The following is a 27,423-nucleotide window of genomic DNA, read 5'->3' on the forward strand; positions in this document are numbered from 1 at the left end:
AGCACAGAGCCTGACGCGGGGCTCGAACTCATGGACTGTGAGATCATGACCTGAGCCGAAGTCGGACGCTTAACCAACTGAGCCACCCAGGCGCCCCAGAATAATTTTCTTAAATGACTTCTGATGCTGTCACTAAAGGATTTGATGGTTCCTCATCATCCATGGAAGAATCCCATTGCTTTCCTGTGGCACATAACCCACCTCATTTTGGCATCAGAGCATCAGAGCTGATGAGCTACATATATTGCTTTTCCATCACACACCTGTTGTTTCAACTTCGTGACCTTCCCAGTCATCTCCGAACATGCCTGGCTGTTTCATGCTTCCTGCTTTGGACCTACTATTTCTCTGTCTGGAATACTGTTCTTCCTCACCTCCTGGCAAGATCCACACCAAATGCCACCTTGTTTGTGATGCTCCCCAAAGTCCCTGGAGGGAGAGCTTATGACTTTTTGCCATAGGTTTGTAAAGTATATTTTGTAGACCTCAGAGGGAATACTTATAGCATTAATGTATACCCTTTATATTTTCCATCTTCCTTAGTTAGACTTCCGATTCCCAAAAACCTTGTCTTGTTTGTCTTCCTTCATAACTGTCTCTGGATCCTCAAGTTTATTTGCATGAAACAGACCCAAGATAAATGTTTTCTGAATGAATGAAGAAATGAGGCTCAGAGAAGTTCAAGATCTTGCCAAATTTCAGAACATGAATCATGACAGAATTGGAGGAAGAACACAGATCTTCTGACTTTCAACCTACTTCATGCTCTTTCTGCCACAATGCTAAAGAATTTATTTTCCCCCAATTATAAATCTAATTATTTGTGGAAAATAAAGAATGGAGTATGTGGAAAATTATTCGATCATTTTTTTTTTTTTTGGTAGTTGCTAATACTTTGGTGTCCTTCCAGTGTTTGACAAAATATTATACTTGCCTTTACACGGATTTATCATAATTTCCTATCCCCTTCATTGTTGTTTGACATTGATACTGTTCCCATATTCTTTTTTCTGCTACTGTCTGTACAAGTGCCATCAGCAAATTTGCATACCGTGCTTTTTGCCGTACCAGCTCTTTCTGTATGCTAGGGTCCCAGAAGTGTTGTAGTCCTACAATGATTTGGGTTTCCCAGGTTTTTCAGCATTCCTTTCCACATTTTGTATACTTGCATGATCTCTTTAACTCATCCTGGCAGCCTCTGACTATTAGATAAATCCTCTCCTTGGTTTTGTGGTGACTCATGAGGGAGTTGATTCTCAGGGCACACCTATACCAAGCGCTTGACATCGGTGCCCTCTGCACACCTTCATCCCTGTTTACTATTTATCTTTCAGGTATGAGTAATCATCCATTACTTAGCACTGCTTGAAACCTACATGCCTAAGGAGGAAAGCAGCCAGTTCAAAAAAGATTTAGGGAAGCTGGCCAAGGTTTGGGGAAACCAATGAAAATGATTTAAAGTTTTAAAAAAAATTGGGTTTCAGGAGAAACCTGAGGGCTCATCTAAACATGTGAGTATGGGGGCGCCTGGGTGGCTCAGTCGGTTAAGCGCCGACTTCAGCTCAGGTCACGATCTCGCGGTCTGTGAGTTCGAGCCCCGCATCGGGCTCTGGGCTGATGGCTCTGAGCCTGGAGCCTGCTTCCGGTTCTGTGTCTCCCTCTCTCTCTGCCCCTCCCCGTTCATGCTCTGTCTCTCTCTGTCTCATAAATAAACGTTAAAATTAAAAAAAAAAAAAAATAAATAAACATGTGAGTATGTAGCTCTGTGGGTGTGGTTTGGGGCATGGAGAGCCATCCTTACTCCCAAGAATCTGGCCTACTGACCTGGGTCCCTGCCTTTATTTCCTCCTGTGGGAGAGGTTACCTCTAGAAAAACCCTGTTAAAATGTATACTTACCTGGGATGACTAAATCACATCACCACTGGTAGTCATTTTCACTTCACTGGGAGTCAGCTTATCTGATTGGTTAACTGTTCCTTTTTGTCAGTGAAATGAATTTCTTAAGACCTAGGAAAGAGGGCCTTGATGTGAGAAAGGTTGCTTCAGAGTGAGGAGTTTTGTCCAAGGAGGGAGCTTCTAGACTGCAGCTGAAAGCAAGAGCCTGAGCATTTGGGCACAGCATGGGACATGACTCAGGAAAAGGACAGAAGGAATTCTGAAGGCAATTCTATTTAATTTTTAAGTTTATTTAAGGTCATTTAAACCTAGATCTCTCTCATTTATCTATCTTTCTATCTAATCAATCAATCAATTTATTATTATTATTTTTGCTAGAGATGATGGCCAGCCTTTTTATATCTTTATGACAAGAAGGAGGAAAGGACAGAATGATGTAGTTAAAAGAGCCTGGATCGGGGTGAAAAGAGTCAGGGTCTTCCAATAACTTGGGGTGCCACTGTGGGGAAGCTACTTGGTATCTGGACAATTTCTTCTTTGATAAAAAGGAAAATGATAACTTCTCTGCCTAGCTCATAACATTTTATGATGGCAAGATGAAAGTTACCTGTGAAAATGTTCTGAGAGAATTAACCCCATACAAAGATCAACTCTTTCTTCTATTAGAAAAGCCATATGACATACCAAAAAAAAAAAAAAAAAAAAAAAAAAAAATCACAGACCTGGGTCCAAATCCCAAGTGTGCCACTTAGTACCTGTGAGGTTAGGCAGGGTCAACTTTTAGCCCCTTACTTTTGTAAAAACATGAAGTCACTTCAATGTCACAGAACTACTTGATGACATTAAAAGAGTTAATGCAGTGGCACCTTGGTAGCTCAGTCGGTTGGGTGTTAGGCTCTTGATTTCGGCTCAGGTCATGATCTCCCAGTCTCTGGGTTTGAACCCCGTTTAGGGCTCTGTGCTGACAGCTTGGAGCCTGTTTGAGATTCTCTGTCTCCCTTTCTCTCTGCTGTGCGTGCGCGCTCTCTCTCAAAAATAAATAAAATAATAATAGTAATAATAAAAGAGTCAATGCAGACATAGTGCCAGACACAGAGTAAACAGACAGTGACTATTTGTTTTATTCTCCTCTTCCCTTCTGTGATGTCTGATTCAGGCAGGACGGGTGGGATTGGCGAGTGACTAGGAGGTAAGACAGTGGGATGGCTAAATGACAGACAGACGCAGTGGGATCATCCACCCCTGAGATCATCCGAAGTGTATTCCCAGGCTGTTTGGGAGCTTTGACAGCATTTTGCAGATCTCACTGGAAGCCTCAGCAACTCACTGCAAAACCTAATTATGCAAGTAATAGCTGCAGACTGTCGGCTGACAGCTGGTGATTGAAATACTCCTGAGTGGCTGATAAAGTCCTGTCTGGACTTCTGTTTCCTTTTGTTCGTGATTGCCATGATTCGTATTCCAGTATACCTTTGTTTTTTCCTAATCAAGATTTGTTATTCCCTAGTCAAGCTATTATAAAATAGCTCTGGTCTCCCTCGCTGATGTGTGTGCGTTTAAATTAAGCAAATGTTTGTTTCTGATGGAGCCACACAGAGAACATGTCCCAGCGTGCAGCTCACCTGCTCTTCCTGCCTGCTTTGTCTTTCATTAGTGACCTGTGCCTGTTGCCAGTCAACGTATGGCTTTGGGCTGGAGGAATTTGACATAGAGATAGGAAGAGATATTTCGAAATTAAATTGTTAGCAAAGATGAGAATCTTTTTGTGAAATTTGGAACTTTGGAATCCTTGCTGTCATGCCTGTTTGACTAGCTTTGACTCCTAGAGTCTGCAGGACTTCTGGGAACAAAGCCCATCCAAGTTCCCAAACCCTTGGAGATGTTTCAGAAGCCTCATTAGCCTGTGGCTTCCCCAAGGTAGTGAGGAGACAGGGAAAGAAGTTATCTTTGTGGTTGTTTAATTTCGAGCTGTTAGGACATTGCTTGCAAATGAGGAGCCCATTTTCTGTCTGTTGAATAAACATACATTAAACACCTTAGGCACCTTTTTCAGATTTCGAAAGCAGACAGCAGAGAATGGGAAAACGTCTTCTAGTTTGGATGTTTTGGAAATACTATCTCTTTGCAGATCTAGCCAAGTTACCAGTACCTTTACTGTTCCCCTCCTCCTCCTCCTCCTCCTCCTCCTTCTTTATAAAGGAGAAGGGAAGTGGTTTCTTAACTAAACAATAAAAAAAAAAAGTAACATTTTGTATTTGGCACGTTTTACCTTGTGAAATGTCAGTGCTGATGTAATTGCTTTTTTTTTTTTTTTTTGGTGTGAATCGCATGAGATGACTGTTCTTTCAGGTTGTATGTTCTTGAGAGATAAGCCTCCTCTGAAGTCAATGTCTGCAGCAAATTGTTTGGCTTGGGCTACACGAAACTAACATTTACAAACATTTGTTTCAGAGGGAAGAGTTACATTCCCCGCCCCCCCCCCCCACCCCCACCCCTTGCATTTCAGAAAGGTGTGAGGCTGAGCTGGTGGAAGGAGGTCTGAACCATTAGAAACCAAAAGCTTTTCAGAAGGAAATTGGAAGAAGGTGGGAGGCGGTGGGGGTCCAAAGATGGGATTCTTGCTGCTGTTTTGCCCCTATACTTTTGTCTTCTTTCAAACTTTTTGCTTTCACAGGATTGGAAAAAGAGCTAATGACTATGGCTTAATATCAACAAGTCTGGAAGAAAATTGATTTTATTGAAGTCCACTTTACTTAAAGAGCCGTGTTTAAGCAAAATGCCAAAAAAAGCCAACTTTAGAAACTGTTTCTTCTAAGTAAAAGAATTAAGAAAAAGTTCAGAATGTACTTAGAGTTCCACTGTTGTTGAAACTTGGGCAAAGATAGCATTCCAGAGTTGTGGTCTCCAGTCCTTCCATGACAAGCTAGTCCCGGATAGCAAAGAAGTTGTTAGAAAATTCTGGGCTCCAAAATTTTAATAGCAGAATAACTATCAAAAAAGTCCATACTGTAAGGTCTGTGAAGGTCATTACCACATATAGCACAAAGTGCTCATTTTGCCATGCATAAAAATAATTTTATTAATAATCAAAATGCATATTGATAAAATTAAAACAGCTGTGTTTAAAATTTAAAACAATGGGACCATAAAATAAGGATCTTTTTTCAATATAACACCTTAACATTTTAAGCAAACAGTAGTTTTCATATTGTTTTGTTGAACTTATCTAGTTATTCAACTTCTTCCCAGCCCTTAAAGAAAAATCTGAGTGTTTGGGCAGAACAGTGAAAGTTTGTTGTCTTCTATCATTCTTTAAATCTTTTTAAAAAGTAGTTTTAGTTAAAGAGAAAACATTCTGTATAATGAGAATTTTAATATAAAACCAATGAAGGGGCACCTGACTGGCTCAGTTAGAGTAAAGCATGCGATTCTTTTCTTTTCTTTTTTTTTTACATTTATTTATTTTTGAAAGACAGAGGGAGACAGAGCACAAGTGGGGGAGGAGCAGAGAGAGAATGAGACACAGAATCTGAAGCAGGCTCTAGGCACCAGGCTCTGAACTGTCAGCATAGAGCCTGATGTGGGGCTCGAACTCACGAATTGTGAGATCATGACCTGAGCTGAATTGTGAGATCATGACCTGAGCTGAAGTTGGACGCTTAACCATCTGAGCCACCCAGGTACCCCAAGCATGTGATTCTTGATCTCAGGGTTGTGAGTTCAAGCCACACATTAGGCACGGAGCCTATTTAAAATGAAGTAAAATAGGGGCAACTGGATGGCTCAGTCAGTTAAGCGTCCAACGTCATCTCAAGGTTTGTGATTTTGAGCCCCACGTTGGGCTCTGAGCTGACAGCTTGGAGACTGGAGCCTGCTTCCGTTTCTGTGTTTCCCTCTCTCTCTGCCTCTCGCATGTTCATACTCTGTCTCACTCTCTCTCTCTCAAAAATAAAATGAACATTAAAAAAATGAAATTAAATTTGTGTAAATCAGAAAAACATGGACTCATGTTCTGATTTTATGAAAATTATGTTAACAAATTCATCAGTGGCTTTTAATTTTTTTTTTAATTTTGACGGTTTTACCCAAAGCAGTAACTGCATTGGTGATCATTGTGGTAAGACTGATGATTTTCATACTGAATTGTTATCCGTTTGGAAGACTTGGAAAAAAAGGATGCCAACGTGGCTGAAATTTATTTGAAATTGTATGCCCATGTGGGTTGCAACTAAATATACTTAAAACTGATGAGCAACAACATAATCCTTGTGCTTAAAGAACTAGGGACCTTCAGCAGAAAGCCTTTTTTTTTTTTCTTTTTATATCACAACATTGTTTATTATGTGAATTTTTTAAAACTATTTATTTATTTTTGAGAGAGAGAGAGAGATAGGGAGTGAGCAGGGGAGGGGTAGAGAGAGAGAGAGACAGAGAACCCCAAGCAGCATCCACATTGTCAGCTCAGAGCCCGACGTGGGGCTCAACCTCATGAACCATGAGATCGTGACCTGAGCTGAAATCAAGAGTTGGACGCTTAGCTGACTGAGCCACCTAGTCGCTCCATTATGTGAATTTTTTACAATACAAACAAAAAAATATATATATATGGAAATGCAATATCTGAATACAGCTAAATGCAGAATGGTGACTTTTTTTTTCTTTTCAAGAGGCCAGGATTCCATTTCTAGTAAAACAAAGAGACTGCACATAGGTAGAAATAGGTTGGTCGTTAGCCTCACAATTAGAAAACCACTGAAAGAGGCTGCAGCAGGCAATGTAGAATATTGTAAATAACCTTTGGATTTCAGTGGAATTTCAGTTAGGTTAGTATTTCAACATAGGAAATATGGCTAAAAAGACATTTTGCCTAGTCTTTAAAATAATGGCCTTATTTGCTGTAGAATTATGCACAAATAGGATAAAATCTATTCCTTTCTGGCTAAAAATGGTCAAAGAGCAAATATCAGCCATTGCAAAAGCTCCCGGCCTTTCTTGATGACGTCCAAGTCTTCTGAACCCTGCCGTCTAAAAGCAAAGAAATATCAAATACATTTCAAAGAGGATTTCACCCAAAATGAAAAATATTAAAATTATTAAAATTTACTATTAAAAAATAGAGATCTGATATGGATCAGATCTGATAGAGCACAGATCTGATATAAATCATCAGTGTTTCTTGCCCACCTTGCCTTCCTCTCCTTTCCTCTTTCCTCAATGAGTATATTGTGGGCACCACCATGTTTCCAGCGCTATTCTAGGTGCCAACGAATCATTTTAGTTTTGAGATCAATTTTGGCAGAAATAACAGTAGCAGGACTTGTCTAAGATCAGTTTGGGAAGTTTGCTACCTACCTACGAAAATCCAGTTGGGTGGGAATGAGATAATAGGCCAAGCCTGGTGTTACTCTCCTTCGAAAGATGTCTCTGGGCTGAGTTTGCACATAGGCACCCCAACTCAGCTTCCACCACAGCCACCCACACGTTTCTCAGGCCTGCCTAACCCAGGGAGTGAACCATCCTTCTGGATCCCTGAACGCGGGCTATTATTCATTACACCCCAGCAGGCAGCTTCCTTTGGAAGGATTCCTACCTCAGGTGTCAGGTTGCCTGTGCTTCCTGGCACCAGCCGCTCACACCTGCAGCCTCCTGGTGAGGTCCATGGGAGGCCACAGGGACGCCACCTCTGGGGCAGAGAAGTCTGAGTTGACAGCACTCAGGACAGAACCCAGACTTACGGGCTGACTGCAGTGAGAGACTTTGAAAGCTTCAGTTGGAGACACTTTGCTTTTTCATTTATTTTTATAGAAGCAAGAAAGGCAGCGGTGTGGAAGACGATGACTCACATGCTTTTGCTCTACTGCTTAGTGTTTCTTTTGCCCACAGAATCCTGCAGGACATTATGCCAGGTAAGCAAAGGGAGGTGGGAGAAGGAACCGGTAGGGAGAGAGCAAATGGAAACGAAAACCCATCTGTCCGGCAGCTCGTAGTTACCTGTGCTCAAGTGTAGGGAGAAGATAGTGGTCCAGCCCGAAGAAATTACAGCTGTGGGTAACCAAAACCTGTTTTAGCTAATAGCTTCAGACTATTTTTCTTTTGATTTTTTTCTACAAGTTTCCGAGATGCAATGAGGCTCAAATGATTTAAGGTTGATAAACTCTTTTTTTTTTTTTTTTTTTCATATCCTTTGACGGTGATGACTTTTCATTGCTCACCGCTGGACAGTGCTACTTCCGTAGAGGCACTTGAAAGTGTGGGGGCGGTGAGGGATGTCACAATGACTGGGAGATACTTAATGGCATTTAGTGGGCAGGCCCTAGGAATGGTCTGGCTCAATGAGGCATTGTCCCACCCAGAATGAGAATCGTGATAGTGAACACAGTGGATGGGCCAGAAGGAGAAATGAGGAACTCTGACAGCCAATGGTTAATCAAGGTTTAACTGGGGTAAGGTTTGTAGCAATGTACTATTTGTAAGTTTTGTGGGGCAGTGAGCCTTATGACTCTCTCTAGAATATTTTCACTCATACCATAAGTCATTTTAATGTCCTTAACAGTTACTTACTTCAAATTAGGTGTGGAGAATCATTGAGCGATTGAGAGAGGGAGAGAAGGACTAAGACTACTTTGACCTTCTTAGGAACAGTGTATTATTATTGGACTACAAGTTCTGGACAGGAGTTCCATCTCCTACATTCAGATAGGGAAACTGAGGCCCATGGTGTGGAATGTGATTTTCTTGAGGTTCCATATCTACCCAGCCACAGGACCAAGGCCAGTGCCCCGGTTTCTTCAGATTCTGTTTCTTATTCTTTCCATTTTAATAAGTGCCTTCTTAGCGAAAGCCTCCTTAGGAAAGAATGACTTTGGAAATTCTTTCTGGGAATTTCCAAATGATATTTACTTTATCTTCTGAGTGGTGTGCCACTGGATGGGAATTTTCTCCATGACTTCCCTTTTCCCCAGCACTGAACTGGTATCTGGCTTCTGGGAGAGGCTAAAGACTCTTTCTGAAAGACCTCTTTCAGAAGACATCCCGACCCCACAGTTTGGTTCTCTTCCCCTTCTTCATTTCCTCATCCATATTTTCCCACAAGGCAGAACTTAAAGAATAGGCAGAGCCTGGGAGATTGACTTTGTTTTCTTGGTTATTGGGGATCAAGTTATGAGCATTCCATCCTTTTCTTCTCAATTTAGAAGTTGCTGGATGCTGAGTTTCTGAGTGCTACCCCTCTCCTGACCTGTCTACGCACTCAGGCAGCTTTTCAGTTGAGCAGATTACAGGTTTTCAAAGGGTCTTTTTCCTACTGTTATGGTGAAGATTGTAGACCTTTTTTTTTTTCTTTTTGTAGATAGAGCACTAGTGGAGAAGAGGGGCAGAGGTATTGAAAGAGAGAGAGAGGGAGAGAGAGAGAGAGAAGCCCAACACGGGGCTCAATCCCATGACTCTGGGTTCATGACCTGAGCTGAAATCAAGAGCTGGATGCTCAACCGCCTGAGCCACCCAGGCGCTCCTGAAGATTGAGGACATCTGAAGCTCAAGTGGCTCATATAGGATGCCACCCTAGAAATGAAATGACCAGGAGTCATATATGGATGTGCTTTGGCAAATTCACTGGGAAGAAGTAAATCGGATCTTTCACTTAAGAAGGTAGAATTTCTAGAATTCTTTGTAAATAGCATGCCACGGTCTTCTGCCCACATATGTGATCAATATAATGTGACTTCACTAGAGTCTGTATAATGGGCCAAGTATTATCTGGAGTCGTTCACTTTTTTTTTTTTTTAAAGGCTTTATTAAGTAATTTCTACACCGAACGTGGGGCTCGGGCTTACAACCTCAGAATCAACAGTTGCACACTCCACTGACCAAGCCAGCCAAGCGCCCCCGGAATTTAACTTTTAAGTGCTTTATTGTGGTGTATTAGAGACCATGACCCTCTCAGGATGAGTTTAGAGCATCACCTCCCTACACCCTACATCCTCCTCTGCTGTCTCCACATGCATTTGGGATGGCTTGGTGGAAAGAACAGTGTTGTAGGATTGAGAAGAGCTGGGTTCTAGTTCCAACTCTAAGAGGAGCCCCCTGCATGGTTTTGTGTAAATCACCTCATCTATCAAAGATGCGCTTTCTTTATTTATAAAATAAGAAGGTCTTTCAAAACTAAAAAAAAAAAAATGCCATTTTATTATTTTTGTTGGGGTCAAAAGCCTTTGAGTCTCCCAGGTATGAAATAAGGCTTGAATCTGTAGACCGTAAAATGGGAAGTCAGCTTGCCTCAGTGCTTTGAAGGATATTGTAACTCACGAGTCCGCAGTGATACCCTTCACTTTAGACAGACCCTAAATGCTCAATTCAGATTCTCTTAAATTCTTATTTGGTAGAGAAAATGGAAGTGTCAGGCTTGCTTCTTGATAACACAGAGAGAAACAATATAGTGAAGGAGAGAGGGACATGACCTCTACATGTTAGTCACACCGTTGAGTCACTGAATTTCTAATTCCTTCCCTAGTGGTTTAGATCTTGGAATGCAAGTTGGAGAATTGGACCATGGCTCTTCCCAGCCACTAGAGAGCAAACTTCTGGTACAAACACAGGAAGTTTCAGTCTCTCTCTCTCTCTCCCCGTGTACACACACATGCACATGTATGTCAGTATATACATACAAGCTAATATGTATATACACATATATGTACAAAACACAGAACTAGCATCTTATGGGGGTATAAAAAACACAATACAAAATCCATCCGTGGATTTTGTTCTTAAGGAACATACAATTTAAATGAGATAATATGCATATATAAAAATGATTAGAGAGTCAAAGGCAGGAAGGTGAGTATATGTGAAGCATTGAATGAGAGGTATAGTGGTGTAGACAACAAATCCTACAGGAGACAGAGAGGGAACGATGTACCATTTGAAACTGGAAAGACTTCTTGGAAGGGACGAACTTGAGCTCTGTATGTAATAGATAGTATGTTCATATTCAGAGAATAGTAACAGGAGCTAAATCTTAAGTACCACTTACGATATTCCAGGCCCCATTCTAAGTGTTTTCCATAGCTGATCTCATTTATTCTTCATTAAAGTGCTCTGAGGTACCACACAATTCTAATAGTATCATTCTCACCCTGCTTTATCGATGAGGACCCTGAGGCCCAGAGAGACGAACTTTTTCAAGATTTCAAGTAGTGGTGTTGGGATTTGGACCCAGGCGGTCTGCTCCAAGACTATACCCTTCGACCACAATATGATACTGCTGCTCAGTGAGGGGTCTAGTCTGATGAATGGGTGGGCTAGAGAAGGGTTTTTAATCAGGAGGGGTGGGAAATGCTCAGGATAGGGGGCAGCCAGATGTGAAGAGAGTTCTGTAAAAGGAGAAGAATACAGGGGTTCCTGGATGGCTCAGTTGCTTAAGTGTCTGACTCTTGATTTCGTCTCCCGTCATGATCTCACAGTTTGTGAGATTGAGCCCTGAGTCTGGCTGTGTGCTGACAGTGCGGAGTCGGCTTGGGATTTTTCTCTCTGTCTGTCTGTCTGTCTCTGCCCCTCCTGCCCTCTCTCTCAAAATAAAATTAAAAACATTTTTTTTAAAGAAAAAGAATACAAAATTACAAATACAAGATTGAGGGTAAAGTGAGAATCTACTTAGGAAAGTAATTGCAACAAATTTCAAATTTAGAAATGCCGAAGAGAATTAGATTTGGTAATTACTCAGCATTATTCAGTAATAAATCCAGTAAAATAGCAATATTTTAATTAATGAACTGCCCACATTTTTGTCTCTACATTTTTAGCTGCATACTTGCATGCCAATAATTTTGTAATATTTTTTTCTGGATAGAAAATAGAAAAATTATTCAGTTTTCACTCTAGCATTGCTGATTCAATTTGTTTTTTATTATTGTTGGTTTAGAAGAATATCTTTCAGCTTCTCGTTTCATTATTAGTAACGCCATGTAAATATGTAAGACTTTTGTCAGCTTTGGGAAAACATCTAACGAGTTTCTTTCATATATGACCTGCAAAGTGTCCAGAACACTTAGAATTTTCTTGTTCTGTGACTAATTGTAACTACTCTTAAAGTAAATACCATTTATATGTTGATGTCCTCCTTGTAATGTGCTGATGACTGCAAATTACATAAATATATGCTATTAAATTCAAACTAGATGTATCCCCAACTCAACTTCTACTTCTCTAGATTCTCTAGTGCTATCCAGAATGAGGGAGAGTGTGAAGTAAGGAAAGGTGAAGTGGCAAAAAATAATAGTCTGAACAGATGGTGGTTAAGCTATTTTGCTTTTGAAATTTTAATGAAATACACGATCAGTGAACACATTGCTAACCCTCTCTCAGTGCTTGGAAGGGGCCCATACACAAAAGGAATTCTACAGCCTAACCTTCATTAATCTCCATGTAAGCTCACCTCTGCTCCTGGTGCATTTCTTGGATAGAATGTTGATCCTTCTTGCCGGACTGCTCCTGCTGAGTAGCAGTGGGAGAGAAAGCCATCCAGGCTGATGAGGAATGGGGCCATGGGGACTTACTTCATGGTCTCAGCTTTTGGAGGCATCTTGGCATCAGAACTGAGTCCGATGTGGCTGTTAGTCTGTGACTAGAGTGAATCATTGGGCTGGCATATCAATAATTAATTTTCATGTGAATTTTGATTTTCCCTTTCTAGGTTGCTAACAAAAGCAAGGAGATGTCTCCCAGGCCACAAGGTATGTCGGCAGCGGTTAGTAATCAAATGGAAGTTTTTATGTTTATTATTGTAATAGCCAGGCTCAGCCCTCTGTTTATTGGCATGGCAGACGGGACGCCTGGATGGCTGGCATGTGGATTGTTTATCTTTCTCCTATTAAATTGTACTTTTGACCCCTGCTCCCCTCTCCTCTCAGCACCTTCTGCTCCATCCTGGCCTGAGAGTTCTTTGCCATAAACTCTTTCAATTGAGCCAACTCAGATGGGAGCAGTGGCTAGGAACAGGTCTGTGAGAACTCGTTGATGACATACTCATTCCGGAGCTGGGAGCTTTCTCCAAGAACATCGAGCGCAGTGGCTTCCATACTGTTTTCTAGGAAGCTAGAGGGGTTACAGGACGTGTCCAGCGGGTTCCTGTGGAGTGTGACAGACCTAGTGAACTGAACACGGGCTCTTGCTTCTCACTTCAACTGGGATAGTTCCACTTTTATCTGCCTTACATGTGTGAGTTCTGGATAATGTTTTGTTGGAAGCAATAGGTGTTTGCCACCAAAATAGTATGACAATCACTGATCTATTTCAATCTCCCCCCACTTTGCAAAGAAAACACACCCGATGTCCGCAGGGTTTATGTGCCCTCGCTGTGCTGACGTCTTGGTGATTGGCCCGTGCAGCCCAGAGCCCCAGCCTCTCCATCTGATGCTGATACCTTTTATTTCCCCAGGTGTATGCGATGGCGTCTGTGTGGACAACTCCCACTGCAGTCAACCTTGCCCTCCAGACTCACAGGGAAATATGGGGTTCTTATGCAGGCAGAAGAAATGGCACAAGATCACTGAAACCTGTCAGACTCTTAATGCCTTCAACATCTTTGAGGTACTATCCTTTCTCTCACACACAGAGTGGAGTCCCCATGTTAGCAACGCATTGCGTGGTCAATAAGAGAGAGGGAGAGCACAAGGCAGGGCTGGTAGGCGAGTGTGTTTGTACGTGAATACATAAACACACGCTTATCTTCTCTCCCTGCACAAGGAGGGAGGTCCTAACTGTGGGCATCTAAAAGTTTGTGCTCTGGTCTCCCACACGCTTCATGACACAAAGAAACCTGATCCTGAGGTCAGAGCTAGAAGGGCTTTCTGGAGGGATCATGGCCTACTTCTCCATCTTTGCTCATAGCTTTTTAAAATATTTTTATTTATTTATGTTGAGATAGAAAAAGCGCAAGTGGGAAGGGGGCAGAGAGAGAGGGAGAGAGAATCCCAAGCAGGCTCTGCACTGTCAGTGCAGAGCCCGATGTGGGGCTCGAATTCACGAACTGTGAGATCATGACCTGAGCCGAAGTCGGATGCTTAACCGACTGAGCCACCAGGCACCCCAGCTTTTAGCTTTTAATACGGAGCTGTGATATTTAACATAGCTTTCACTGACCAGAAGCACAGGCAACCCTGAGAACTTTTAGATATGCAGAATTCAGACCCCATCCCAGATCTGTTGAATCTGAATTTTCATGGTATCAATCACCTCAGGTGATTTCTGTGCTCAGTAAAGCATGAGAAGCAAGCTGACCTAAAGGGAAGGACTTCGTCATCAAACAAATGAGCACATTTCCATATATACTTAAGTAATTACACATTTAAAAAAATCGCGTTTGATAAAATCAGGACAAATACTTTTTGTTCTCTTTGTGTTTCATTTACTCCTCTTATTTCTTGTTTTTTATTTTTATTTTTTTTAATGTTTATTTATTTTTGAGAGAGGGAGAGAGAGAGACAGCATGAGTGGGGGAGAGAGAGACAGAGGGAGACACAGAATCCAAAGCAGGCTCCAGGCTCTGAGCTGTCAGCACAGAGCCCGACCCGGGGCTCAAACTCACAAATGGTGAGATCAGACCTGAGCTGAAGTTGGACCCTTAATAGACTGAGCCACCCAGGTGTCCCTTTTGTACTCTTTTTCTCATAAGGGCTTTACCTTTTCTGAAGTTCAGCTCCTGATTCCTTCAGAGGAGCCAATGCTTTAGCATCTAGGAACATCCCCCTTCAGTGGTTTTGCATGTGGCCACGGGGAGTGCCAGTGGATTCTTCACCTGAAGTCCCTGAGCAGACTTCAAAGGCTGCCCTCTCCAGGATGTCTGTCACCGGCCCACCCCTAATTTGAGGGACCTTTGCAAAGATACTCACAGAAAGCCACGTACCATACACTTTAATATCTAAACGCTTTCAGTCAAGCTTACAGACCACTAAGTAGAATATATTCTGCTGACCTTTCATCCCAGATTCCATCCTGCACCTGTAGGGTGGTGGAAAGCCAAGGCCACCTGTTCATAACCCTGGAAACAGAGGTCCCTGTGCCACCTGTCGGGCCTAGTGGCTAGCACCCCGGTGGCTTGGTCCATCCTTGGTAGCGTTTCTAAGAAGTTCCCAGGGGATGTCTATGCTGTTGGATGGAGGGCCATGCAGGCCTTGGAAGTGGACTTGGGGTTGCTAAGCAGGGACTTTGAGTGTCTAGATGCAGGGACATGAGTTCTGAGTAGGCGTATCCTCTAGGCCCACGCAGACTTTTTGTCTTGTGAAGGGCCAGGCTAGAGGAGGCCGGAAAGGGGTCCTTTGAAGTAAGGGCTGGCAGTTTTTTTTTTTTTTTTTCTGTTAAAGGCCAGACAGTTAATATTTTAGTCCTTGTGGGTCATGGGGTCTCTATTGCGAGTATTTGACCCTGCCATTGTGGCATGAAAGCCGCCATAGACAATACTTAAACAAATGAGCAGATTGGGTCCCAATAAAACTTTATTTACAAAAAACAGGCAGCCAGTCGGGGGCCATGTTTGCCACTCCTGCACAGAGGTGTGGGCCCCAGAGCCTGAATCTGTAGGCGATACTGTTGATCATTATTTTCAGTCATTCTTTTGTCTTGGTGTCAGTTGATTCATCTAAATCTAGTTCAGAATTTCCATTTTTAAAATACGCTCGTGCCTCATGCTCTGCCCCTCAGGAATAGTAAAAATAAGCTTAAATGACACTAGAAATATATCTACGCGCACAGGACATATATACGCTATAGAGACGCAGAAGGGGTCTGAAGTGGTATGCTAAAGATAACATTTACTCTCTGGAGGGAGGGGATTAAGGAACAGGCAGCTGGCAAGCTGGGACTTTCATTTTCTGTCCGTGTGCCTTGGTATTGGGCAAGTTATTCCACAGCAGATGTGACTTTGAAGATGTGAAATTGAAAAACACGCTGCAGTACACAATTGTGTGATAAGGCTGTCCTCGGTTTTAGTAAAGGTGCTTTTATTTTCAAAACAAAAGTAACATAATCAAAACTTTCTTTTTGCCACTTCGTAGACAAATTTATATTCGATCCAACCACTAGGAGGAAATACAAAAGTAGATGAGTATGCCAGAAAGCCTGAGACCATCACAGACAGGCTGATGCAAACGTGTCCGAAGGATTTGTCCTGTGTAATCAGGAACATTCGGCAGTCTCCCCGGATCCCGGGAAACATTGCTGTCATTGTGCAGCTCTTACACAACATATCCACGGTGTTATTGACAGATGTTGACGTGGCGAAGATGAAGGTGAGTAGCCTTGATTTGGCAGAATGATACCTCAGTGGAAAGGAATGCAGGTTGATTGGAATATTCAGTGGGCTTTTTGGGGTCCGAGGACCACCTCTTTCACATCAGTGTCTGTAATGCGTAGCATAACAATAAGTGTTCAATAAATGCTCAATAAGTGTTCACTGAACAAGGAACAAAAGACATAGAAAAGTGAACATGCTCCATCAGTAAGCATTTAGAGACAGCACTTATTGGGTACTGGATCAGATACCGGAATAAGCTTTCCCAATGTGTATTTTAGCCACTGGAAACCTCTAAGAACCATTCTGGTTCTTGCAGAGACTTTTCTTACTTTTATTTTTGAGTCAGAATAATAGATTGCTAAAATAGAAAATGACTGAATGCAAAGAAAACAGCCATACATATGTGCTGCAGAAGTGTGAAATGGAATTGGACTTCTTTTCTTTTCTTTTCTTTTCTTTTCTTTTCTTTTCTTTCCTTTCCTTTCCTTTCCTTTCTTCTTTTCTTTTCTTTTCTTTTCTTTTTTCTTTTCTTTTCTTTTTTTTCTTTTCTTTTCTTTTCTTTTCTTTTCTTTTCTTCTCTTCCCTTCCCTTCCCTTCCCTTCCCTTCCCTTCCCTTCCCTTCCCTTCCCTTCCTTTCCTTTCCTTTCCTTTCCTTTCCTTCCTCCTTTCCTTTCCTTTCCTTTCCTTTCCTTTCCTTTCCTTCCTCCTTTCCTTTCCTTTCCTTTCCTTTCCTTTCCTTTCCTTTCCTTTCTTTTCCTTTCCTTTCCTTTCTTTTCAATAATGTGTTTTTTAAAAGTTTTATCTATCTATCTATCTATCTATCTATCATCTATTGAGAGAGAGAGAGTGCATGCGAGTGGGGAAAGGGCAGAGAGAGGAAGAGAGAGAATCCCAGGTGGGTCTGCGCTGTCAGCATAGAGCTTGACGTGGGGCTCAATCTCACAAACTGTGAGATCATGACCTGAGCCAAACTCCAGAGTCGGCTGCTTAACTGACTGTGCCACCCAGACACCCCTTATTTTTGATCTTTGAGGCAGAGGACAAAAAGCAGGTTCAGCCTCTGGGGTTACTTGTCAATTTGCTATGTTTCTGCACAGGGTCTTGCACACAGTTGGGATTTAATAGATGTTAATTGCATGATGGGTACGCTGAGCAGGGTAAGCGAGTTGCTGGCTTCACCAAGATGTGAAGTGGGACCGATGATGTCCACGAGCTGTCCACCTGGCTGCCTCACAGGGAGACATTGCATATGTGACACGAGGGCAACTCACTCCTTGCTCTATCCCTCAACTTACATTTTGGTGGCGTGTGGGTACCCTGGGGATCTCATTACGATGCTGATTATGACTCATCGGGTCTAGGGTGGGCCCTGAGATTGCGTATTTCTAAGAAGTTCCCAGGGGAAGTCTATGCTGTTGGATGGAGGACCACACTTGATGAAAGTGACTCTTGACTGTTCTGGCAGATGCCCAGAGCAGCTCAGTACTAATGCTGGTTCTTCCTTGGCAGAGTTACAGCATCATGGCCAACCACATTCTTAACAGCAAAAGCATCTCAAACTGGACCTTCATCCCGGACAGAAATAGCAGCTGTGTCCTGCTACACTCAGTCAACTCCTTTGCCAGAAAGCTATTTATAAATAAATATCCGATTGACATATCAGATGTCTTCATTCATACTATGGGCACTGCCATATCCCCAGACAACACTGGAAAGAATTTCAGTTTTTCGATGAGAGTTAATGACACCAGCAGTGAGATCACTGGGCAGGTGTTGATCAGTAGAGATGAACTTCGGAAGGTGCCCGCTCCTTCTCAGGCCATCAGCATTGCATTTCCAACTCTTGGGGCCATCTTAAAAGCCAGTTTTTTGGAAAACGTCACAGTGAATGGGCTTGTCTTATCTGTCATTTTGCCCAAGGAACTTAAAAGAATCTCACTGATTTTTGAAAAGATCAACAAGTCAGAGGAGAAGAGGACACAGTGTGTTGGCTGGCACTCCTTGGAGAGCAGATGGGACCAGCAGGCCTGTCAAATAATTCAAGAAAACTCCCAGCAAGCTGTTTGCAAATGTAGGCCAAGCAAGTTGTTTACCTCTTTTTCCATTCTTATGTCACCCCACATCTTGGAGAGCCCGATCCTGACTTATATCACGTACATAGGCCTGGGCATTTCTATTTGCAGCTTGATCCTTTGCTTGTCCATTGAGGCCTTGGTCTGGGGCCAAGTGACAAAGACAGAGATCTCGTACTTACGCCATATATGCATCGCTAATGTTGCGGCCACCTTGCTGATGGCTGATGTGTGGTTTGTTGTGGCTTCCTTTCTTAGCGGTCCAGTGGCACATCACAGTGGGTGTGTGGCAGCAACATTTTTTGTTCATTTCTTTTACCTTTCTGTGTTTTTCTGGATGCTTGCCAAAGCGCTCCTTATCCTCTACGGAATCCTGATTGTCTTCCATACACTGCCCAAGTCGGTCCTGGTGGCAGCTCTCTTTTCAATCGGCTACGGGTGCCCCTTGGTCATTGCTGCTATCACAGTTGCTGCCACTGAGCCCAGCAAAGGCTACCTCCGGCCTGAGGCCTGCTGGCTCAACTGGGACATGACCAAGGCCCTCTTGGCCTTTGTGGTCCCAGCTCTGGCCATTGTGGTAGTGAACCTGGTCACAGTCACACTCGTGATTGTCAAGACCCAGCGACCTGCCATTGGCAGTTCCATGTTCCAGGAGGTGAGAGCCATTGTGAGAATCAGTAAGAACATCGCCATCCTCACACCGCTGCTGGGACTGACCTGGGGATTTGGAATAGCCATGGTCGTTGATGACAGCAACCTTGCCTTCCACATTATCTTCTCTGTGCTCAATGCATTCCAGGTAAGTCTAGATGCTACTGACCAAGTACTGAGAGAATTCAGGAAGAAGTTTTGTGATTCGGAGCTTTTGGAATCATATTTCTTTATTTCTGTCTTTTTTAAAAATTCATTTATTTATTTTGGGAGAGAGCGAGCACGAGCAGGGGAGAGGCAGAGAGAGGGAGAGAGAGAGAGAGAGGGAATCCCAAGCAGGCTCCGCATTGTCAGTGCAGAGCTTGATGTGGGACTCAAACTCATGAACCGGAAGATCATGACCTGAGCAAAACCAAGAGTTGGAAAGTCAACCGACTGACCCACCCAGGAGCCCCATAGAATCATATTTCTTTATAAAAGACAATAGATTTGGAATAGAATTTTTTTTTTAATTTTTTTAACGTTTATTTATTTTTGAGACAGAGAGACAGAGCATGAATGGGGGAGGGTCAGAGAGAGGGAGACACAGAATCTGAAACAGGCTCCAGGCTCTGAGCTGTCAGCACAGAGCCCGACGCGGGGCTCGAACTCACGGACTGCGAGATCATGACCCGAGCCGAAGTCGGCCGCTTAACCGACTGAGCCACCCAGGTGCCCCTGGAATAGAATATTAAGTGAGGAAATAAACTCTTTTTCCCCAGAAAGGCCTGGATGCAAATCTTGACTCTCTCATTTACTGATATATAACGTTCTTTTGAGGTATTTGATTAACTTTTCTGAGCCATATTTTTCTCACTTATAAAATGGGTATTACCACTGCCTGCCTGAAATACTGAAATAAAACAGTGGGTGGAAAGCATCAAGTTCAAAAATGACCTAAAGATCATGAATAGCACTACAGTAGGCTGAGCTGCTACTGTTCAGAACTAAATACCACTACTTCCCCCAAATCTAGGTACCCAACTGGAGGTATTAAAATGTGCACATTCATGGCATTTCTTTCCATTTAGAATTTTTGGTTCCCATTGGAAACCATCTTATTGTAATGAGGCAAATCATACAGAATGATATTAACGATGGTTTCTCTTCTCTTCTCTCACCTCTATGAATTAAGCAATGTTCACAGTTTCACGGGTATCTTTGCCAAATTTTTTATGCTTATATACAAATATATTTTCACATAATATAGGGGTTAAAATATACATTATTATGCACCTTACTTTTTCACTTAAAGATACATTGTAGCATCTTACCAGGTTACCATGTAGAAATATGACAGGATAGTATGCTGTATTCAATAAGCCTCTACTTGACTGAATTTTTTTTCATTTTTTTTTTCTGTCACCGGGTACCAAGGAGCCAAAATTTATTACACTGAATGTTAAATATGTAGATAGGAACTAGTTGATAAGAAAGCTTTTATCTTTCTAAAGACCTTTAAAATAATCCTTTCTTCTGAGTGTATGCTTATTCGGAAATAAATGTTTTACCTAATGGATAATAGAGATTTTGGGTCAAATATTTTCTCCTTTTTCTCTTTTAAGATTTGTGTATAAACAATTTCATTAAAATTTTTTTTATTTTTATTTAAAAAAATTTTTTTTATGTTTATTTATTTTTGAGAGAGACAGAGACAGAATGTGAGTGGGTTAGGGGCAGAGAGAGAAGGAGACACAGAATCTGAAGCAGGCTCCAGGCTCTGAGCTGTCAGCACAGGGCCTGATGCAGGGCTTGAACTCATGAGCTGTGAGATTATGACCTGAGCTGAAGTGAGACGCTCAACCAACTGAGCCACCCAGGCGCCCCTAAAAAGTTTTTTTAATGTTTATTTTTAAGAGAAACAGAGAGAGAGGGAGACACAGAGTGTGAGTGGGGGAGGGGTAGAGAGAGAGAGGGAGACACAGAATCTGAAGCAGGGTCCAGGCTCTGAGCTGTCAGCACAGAGCCCGACACAGGGCTTGAACCCACGAACCGTGAGATCATGATCTGAGGCTAAGTTGGACACTTAACCGATTGAGCCACCCAGGGGCCCCCAGTGATTTCATTTTATAATAAGCATTTTGATGCCTTGGAGAACAAAGCTAATAATAATGATAATAATGGTTCCTTGTCTTTGGGATCTCTGTTTTTATGCATTTCTATAGAAAATATGAATAGTATCCTATAATTTTTGTATAGCTCTTATCCATGTTTATGTGGCTAGTCATGCATAGGGCTGGGAGAACAACCTAGTGTTCTTAAATTTCTGTTCAGTATATTCCCATGGCTATTTGTCAGGAACCCTTAAGGAGTTGATGTATCTACTCCTCAACATTTCCCTTTCCTTGTCACCCGGTGTTGGGGTTGCAGATCTTTACTGTGATTTTTGTTGGGACTAGGCTCTGAGCACTCGTATTTTGGTGCCATGAGTTCCTTTACCTGTCATGACAGGATCAACTTGTAATTTCAACTCAGTTTTTGTCTTGACTCCTGGCAAGGGGGATGGAGCTCATCCAAATGCCAGTACTGATGGAGGTGAGAAGCTGAGAGCAGGGTGTGGGTGAAGGGTAGACCCTGGGCATGAGGACTGGTAGGTATTAGGCACCGGTGTGCTGGAGCTGGTTTGCCCTGGCTCAAGAGAAATGACTTCTATTTTTAGGAATTTTGCAAAGGGACATCATTAAAAATTAAACATATAAACTTTTAATTAAATAAAACAATGGCTCTGTTTAAGGTCCTACATCCTCCAAATGCATTACTTCCTAATTATTTGTCTACACTTTACTTTGCTTGTGAGGGTATTTGCATCTACTGTATGTGTATGGTGGAAACCCTGTATTATGATGTGTCCATCCCTTTCTAACTCCATCTTCAGTGATGTCATGTTGTTAGATTTAAATCAGCCAGGGTGGGAGTATTTAAATGGAGACTGGTAAGTGCTTCAAATTAGGAGAGCTGGTTACTGCTATTTACCAGACCCGTGGACCAGGGCATCCTGAGGATGCCCAGTGTTGGAGGAGAGAAAGGAGAGCCACAGATCTGTTGAAGTGGGAGACACAATGAAGTGAGCAGAAGGAAGCAGGACAAGCAGAGTCCTAGGAAGAGCCAAGATGAGGGGCAGCTGGGGCTGATAGAGCAGAGAGGGGAGAGAGACTCCTAAACACACTGGGAGGTCCAGAAGATGTAAGAGAAAGACTCTTCTGAAGCTTTCCTGGTCCTAGCCTCATGTGAGCACCTCCATTGGTTTTAAAGCTCGATCATCCCCTTTACCAGAGGATAATTATTATGTAGTCAATTGCTGATTTGACTGCTCACTTGTAATCCATAACTTCTGGTTGGTATCCTCTCTTGTATTTACTGAATACAACTGTAAATACAGTTCCTTTCGTATGCCTTCCATAACAGTAACTGTAGGTTGGGTAAGCTGTGGGGACCCCCTCATAGCTGTTGTGGCTAGAGAAAATAAATGTCTCAGTTCATTTGAGCTGCTGTAACAAAAATACCGTAGATTGGGTGGCTTACAAACAACAGAAATTTATTTCTCACAGTTCTGGAGGCTGGGAAGTCCAAGATCAAGGCACATACGAATGTGGTGTTTGGAGAGAGCTTGCTTCCTGCCTCATAGATCGATACCATCTTCTTGCTAGAACATCACATAGCAGAAGGGGCAAGGGAACTTTCTGGGGTCTCTTTTGTAAGCGCACTAATCCTTTTCATGAGGGCCCCACCCTTGTGACCTAATTACCTTCCAAATGCATGTCTCCACTTTGGGCATTAGGATTTAACATACAAATTTTGGCAGAGAGGATATGAACATTCCTTCCATAGCAGTAAAGCATATATTTTAAAACATGGGAGAACACCTTGACATTTATCTGCTCAAATTAAGCTTTATCTACTAAAAGAAATGCAAAGAAGCGACTACCAGTGTATTTTATCAATCAGATACTAAACCTTTGACTAATAATCTATCCAAATTTTCTGAATGATATTTCGTGTAACTTTTCCCAAGGTGGGACCAATAAAAAGTGATCCTACTGGAATATGTTCCTGTTACATGTTTATGAGTGTACAAATTCAGGTTGCATAATAAAGCAGTTAAACACACACAAACACAGATATAGATGCACACACACAAATAGAAACACACATTTACTGAGTACTTATTGTGTGTCAAGCATTATGCTAAATGTTGCAGATATGAATATAATTGGTTTAGCCTCAAGAAATTGAAAATCTAACAAGGAGAGAAATTCCTCTTAGTCCTTTAGCCAAAGGAATGCATGTTTTGGAAGAAACGGGCTAAACGTACAGTTCCTAGATATTTTAAAAATTTAACTCCTGGGCAAAATTCATGGAGATTCTGATTTAAAATGTATTCCCGGTACCAAAACCAGACCTGGTTGTATTTGTTCCAGGCATCTTTATACGAATGATGCTTTGTAACCTATATGACCATGCTAGCGATGACATTTTCTTGGTAGACACAATGACAGATTTCAATAGTTATCTTATAGGCTAAGAGTGTCACACAGAAAAGCAATCTGATAGAAGGTCTCCAAGCTTTGGAGTGCTTGCTGGACTGGCTGAATGGAGAGGTGGATTTAGTATGTTTGGGGATTGGATGAGCTTCGTGGTCAGCACTGGTCCCTGTGAAATCCTCCACCTGTCAGCTAAGCTTTTACAAATAGAGGTAGCAGTGGGTTTGATGTTGCTGTTACTGAGTTGCAACATCTTTATGGCACCACTTATATTAAACCCATGTGTCCTCATAGGCATCTGCTTAGCTAAGGGTTCACATTCGATTATGAGATCAAAGCAGCTTAACAGAGGGATGCCTTGCTAATTAAAGTCATTATCTCACTTCTCCTCTCAGGTGGGCCAGGACTCAAGTAACCACGCCTTCAGGAGAAACTATCTAATGAATGTTGCTATCTGTTACATTTTGAAAGTTGAATCTCTGAGTTTCTTTCTACTTGTCTGAAAAATGGGATGAATACTTTTTCTTCCTTCTTCCAGGGGGGTTCTGTGCCAATTCAAATGGACTGTAATGATAGAGGAACAGCCTCCTTTTGACTTTAATGGGGTCTCTTTTTGAATGGATGGTAAGGGATAGGAGAGCTATAATTCCCTCTATGTCATATTTGGAGCACCTGTTTCTGAGCACCTGTTATGTGCTTAGAAGCTCAATCTGTTTTATGTCTTAGGGCCCATGTACTTGACTTTTCCTTAAATTTTTTTTTTTTTTTTTTTTTTTTGGTTTAGTTATTTATTTTGAGAGAGAGAGAGAGAGAGAGAGAGAAAGCAGGGGAGGGGCAGAGAAAGAGGGAGAGAAAGAATCCCAAGCAGGCTCTGCACTGTCAGCACAGAGCCTGATGCAGGGTTTGAACTCACGAACCGTGAGATCATGACCTGAGCTGAAATCAAGAATGGGACGCTTAACTGACTGAGCCACCCAGGCACCCTGTACTTGATTTTTCTTTTCAAGTTTTATAATTTTCTTTGGTTGTGGATGGGGGAAGGAAGTTGAGAGTGCTAACAGAAGCTGAGCATAGCTGCTTTGCTTTTTTTGTGTGGAAGTTTCTTTCATTAGTTTGTCCAAGGACTGCAAAACTGCTGTCCATGGCCTAACATCTCCTCTGAGTCTTGCTCAGACTATTGTGTTCTAGTGAGATATATGTTCTGGCGAGCTCCTGGTCAATGCTAAATGCTTTTAGTTTGCCCTACTTAAAAAGAAATCCCCATAATCTTCTTGTATGAATCACAGACCTTGGTCTGTTGGGTTTAGTGACGTATCCCAAGTGTCGAGAACAGTGGCTGGCACGTGGAAGAGGCTCAATGAATATTCATTGAGTGTATGAACCCAGGTCGTGTGGCCTTAACAGAGTCAAAGATTTAATAAATTGTTTTTATTTCGTTTGTTTTTTAAACTAGAAAAGGACTGATAAATACCAATATTTATTATTATTATTATTATTATTATTATTGTAAATGGCTTTTCTTTCCTCTTCTTTCTCAGGGCTTCTTCATCTTGGTGTTTGGAACAATCCTGGATCCAAAGGTATTGTAAATCCTCTTCCCCCCCTCCTCCCTCTCCTCCTCCTCCTCCTTTTTCTTCTTCTTCTTCTTCTTCTTCTTCTTCTTCTTCTTCTTCTTCTTCTCCCCCCCCCTCCCCATTTTCTTCCTCCTCCTCCTCCTCTTGCATTAACTGTATTTGGCCCTGGAATTCTCACTTGGAAGGACCCCTTACTGAGCATCTTTGACTTCAGTTATTTGTGCACACACTCAAACAGGGCATCACTCTTTTTTATGATGGAAGTAATATCTATCTTACAAACTCTTACAGAGCTGAGCATTTTATGTGCATTACCTCTAATCCTTAAAACAATCTTGGATATTCTTATATTCCATTTTATGGATGAGGAAACTGAGACTCAGAGTGGTTAAACTTGCCCATGATCTCTACAGAAACCCACTCTAACAAGTTGAAGCAGAAAGAGAACTCATGAAATCTTACAATATCATCTTTGGGGACGTCCCTCTGGCTTAGAGCCTTGGAGGCTACATCCCAGGCACAGTTCCCCATCCATAGCATGGAACTAGACACCAATGTTCCTCCTCATTTTCCTGGGCCCAGATGGCACAGCTTGCCAGGCCAAGGTCAGGTAGCAGATGATAAGCTAGAATTGCTGCTACTGTTGTCTTGGAAGTCACCTTCACCCTGCCTGTTGGGGCCCCCTGGCACCTGCTTCTTTGCACTGACATGTCTGATTGGCTGAGTCCAGGTCACATGGCTGCACCTTAGCTGCAAGGGAAGTTGGGACAGTGAGTTCTACTTTATAGAGCGGTGGACCCAGAGAAGGGAATTTCCCAAATACGGATGAGTGTGTATAGGTGGTGAGTGGTGAAGACACATAAAGACTAAACATGAATAAAATATCAAATGGTTACCCAGCCTTCTAAGATCACCCTCTTTCACCCCCTGCCTCCTGGAGTGAGAAAAGCAAGCCACCCTCTCAAATGTAGATGCAAACACTTCCCCTGCAGGGGCGTTTAATGAATTATTTTTTTATCTATGCTATTCTATTATTAAGTTAATGTCTGGGGTTTGTGAAAGGGGCAATTCACACCGGTCCTTTCATTTTGTTATGAGGATACCATATCAACCTAACAAAAATTATTTAGAGGTGGCAGAGTATTAGTGTTTCAGTCTTTCTATGTACTATCTCTGAGACACTGGGGAGTCCTTCACTCTCAGGAACCCAGATCCCCTAAACAGAATGCAGAGATAATGATGATTTTCCTGCCTCTTCTGCCAGATGAGGTAGAGAACCAATGTGATTTTGCAAGTGAAAAAACACAGAAAGCATTTAAGGTGGTACACAGTTGCATACCGTATGATTGTGGGTTTTTTTTTTCTTTATTAACCATAATACCACAACTAGTATTTGTTGTCAAAGCATCAGCAGCAACATTTTTACTTACTGATTTACCAGGTGTTATGAGATGTGCAAAGAACTCTAAGACCTACAACTTTCTATCAAGATCAAAACCTCTTATATTTAAAATTATAATAGGTAAAGACTCAAAGATGTCACAGGACCATACATGATTAATTGATACAAAGCTGTATATGCCAGTAGTCAAATTTTTACATCAGTAAAAAACAGTGAGCATGTGTCCCCAGACGTGTTTATTATTAATTTACAAAGTATGTATTTTGCACACTGTGAAACATAAAAAGAAAGAATTGTAAAGAGAACCTCCAGTATGTCTTCTCATATCCCCATGGGCCCTTGAGGGCACAGCCCCCAAACCCCGGGGGGTGCTCCTTCCTCTCCGGAGCCTGTGTGTGGCAAAGAATATCACATTTTCTGCGAAGGGTGAAGTCACTCTGAGCTGGAGGACTTGGGCATCCATTAACTGTCAAGACAGAACTATAAGGCCTTGGAAGATGAGTGGCATTTTGTAAAGTAGAAGGGAAGACAGAGTAAAAACAAGAAGACACTGCCTGCGTTCAGCCAGAGAGATTGAGGGAAAATGACAGGTTGGTCTGGAGTCAGGAGACATGAACTCAAGTCTTGGCTCTTCTCTGCAGTCAACTGACTTTTTGGCTTTTCTCAGCAGTCAACTGACTTTGGGTGTCCCTTCATCTCCTGAACTTAATGTCCTCGGTTATAAAATGGAAATAATGGTACCTATTTGACAGGACTGTTTTTGGATAAAATGAGATGGCGGGTGTGAAAAGGACTTTAAAGTGCTTTTTCAAGACAAAATATAAATATACAATAAAATACAATTAAAGAAACAAAATATATTTGACACTAATATGCTATATTAATATTCTATTAATTTATATTATATATTACATTAGTGTTAATAAAGAATATATCATCATATATTATATAGTATTGAATATATATTAAATAGATTTACCTTTCATATTTATATGTACGTTAAATCTATTTAATATATATTTA

At 41.9% G+C, this 27,423-nt stretch overlaps 1 protein-coding gene across 1 annotated transcript in view; it reads left to right on the forward strand.

The window, feature by feature from the left end:
- Positions 1–27,423, forward strand: part of LOC132667163 (putative adhesion G protein-coupled receptor F2P) — a 42,065-nt gene that overhangs the window by 7,896 nt on the left and 6,746 nt on the right. The window contains exons 2-7 of the mRNA XM_078446980.2: positions 7,703–7,803; positions 12,585–12,624; positions 13,329–13,480; positions 15,943–16,176; positions 17,691–19,052; positions 24,963–25,004. Of these exons, the coding sequence (XP_078303106.2) occupies positions 7,732–7,803; positions 12,585–12,624; positions 13,329–13,480; positions 15,943–16,176; positions 17,691–19,052; positions 24,963–25,004 (1,902 nt within the window). The 5' untranslated portion in view covers positions 7,703–7,731. The remainder of the gene's footprint in view (positions 1–7,702; positions 7,804–12,584; positions 12,625–13,328; positions 13,481–15,942; positions 16,177–17,690; positions 19,053–24,962; positions 25,005–27,423) is intronic.

This window comes from Panthera onca, chromosome B2 (assembly GCF_046562875.1).
Source record: "Panthera onca isolate mPanOnc1 chromosome B2, mPanOnc1 haplotype 2, whole genome shotgun sequence".
NCBI classification, from domain to species: Eukaryota; Metazoa; Chordata; class Mammalia; order Carnivora; family Felidae; genus Panthera; species Panthera onca.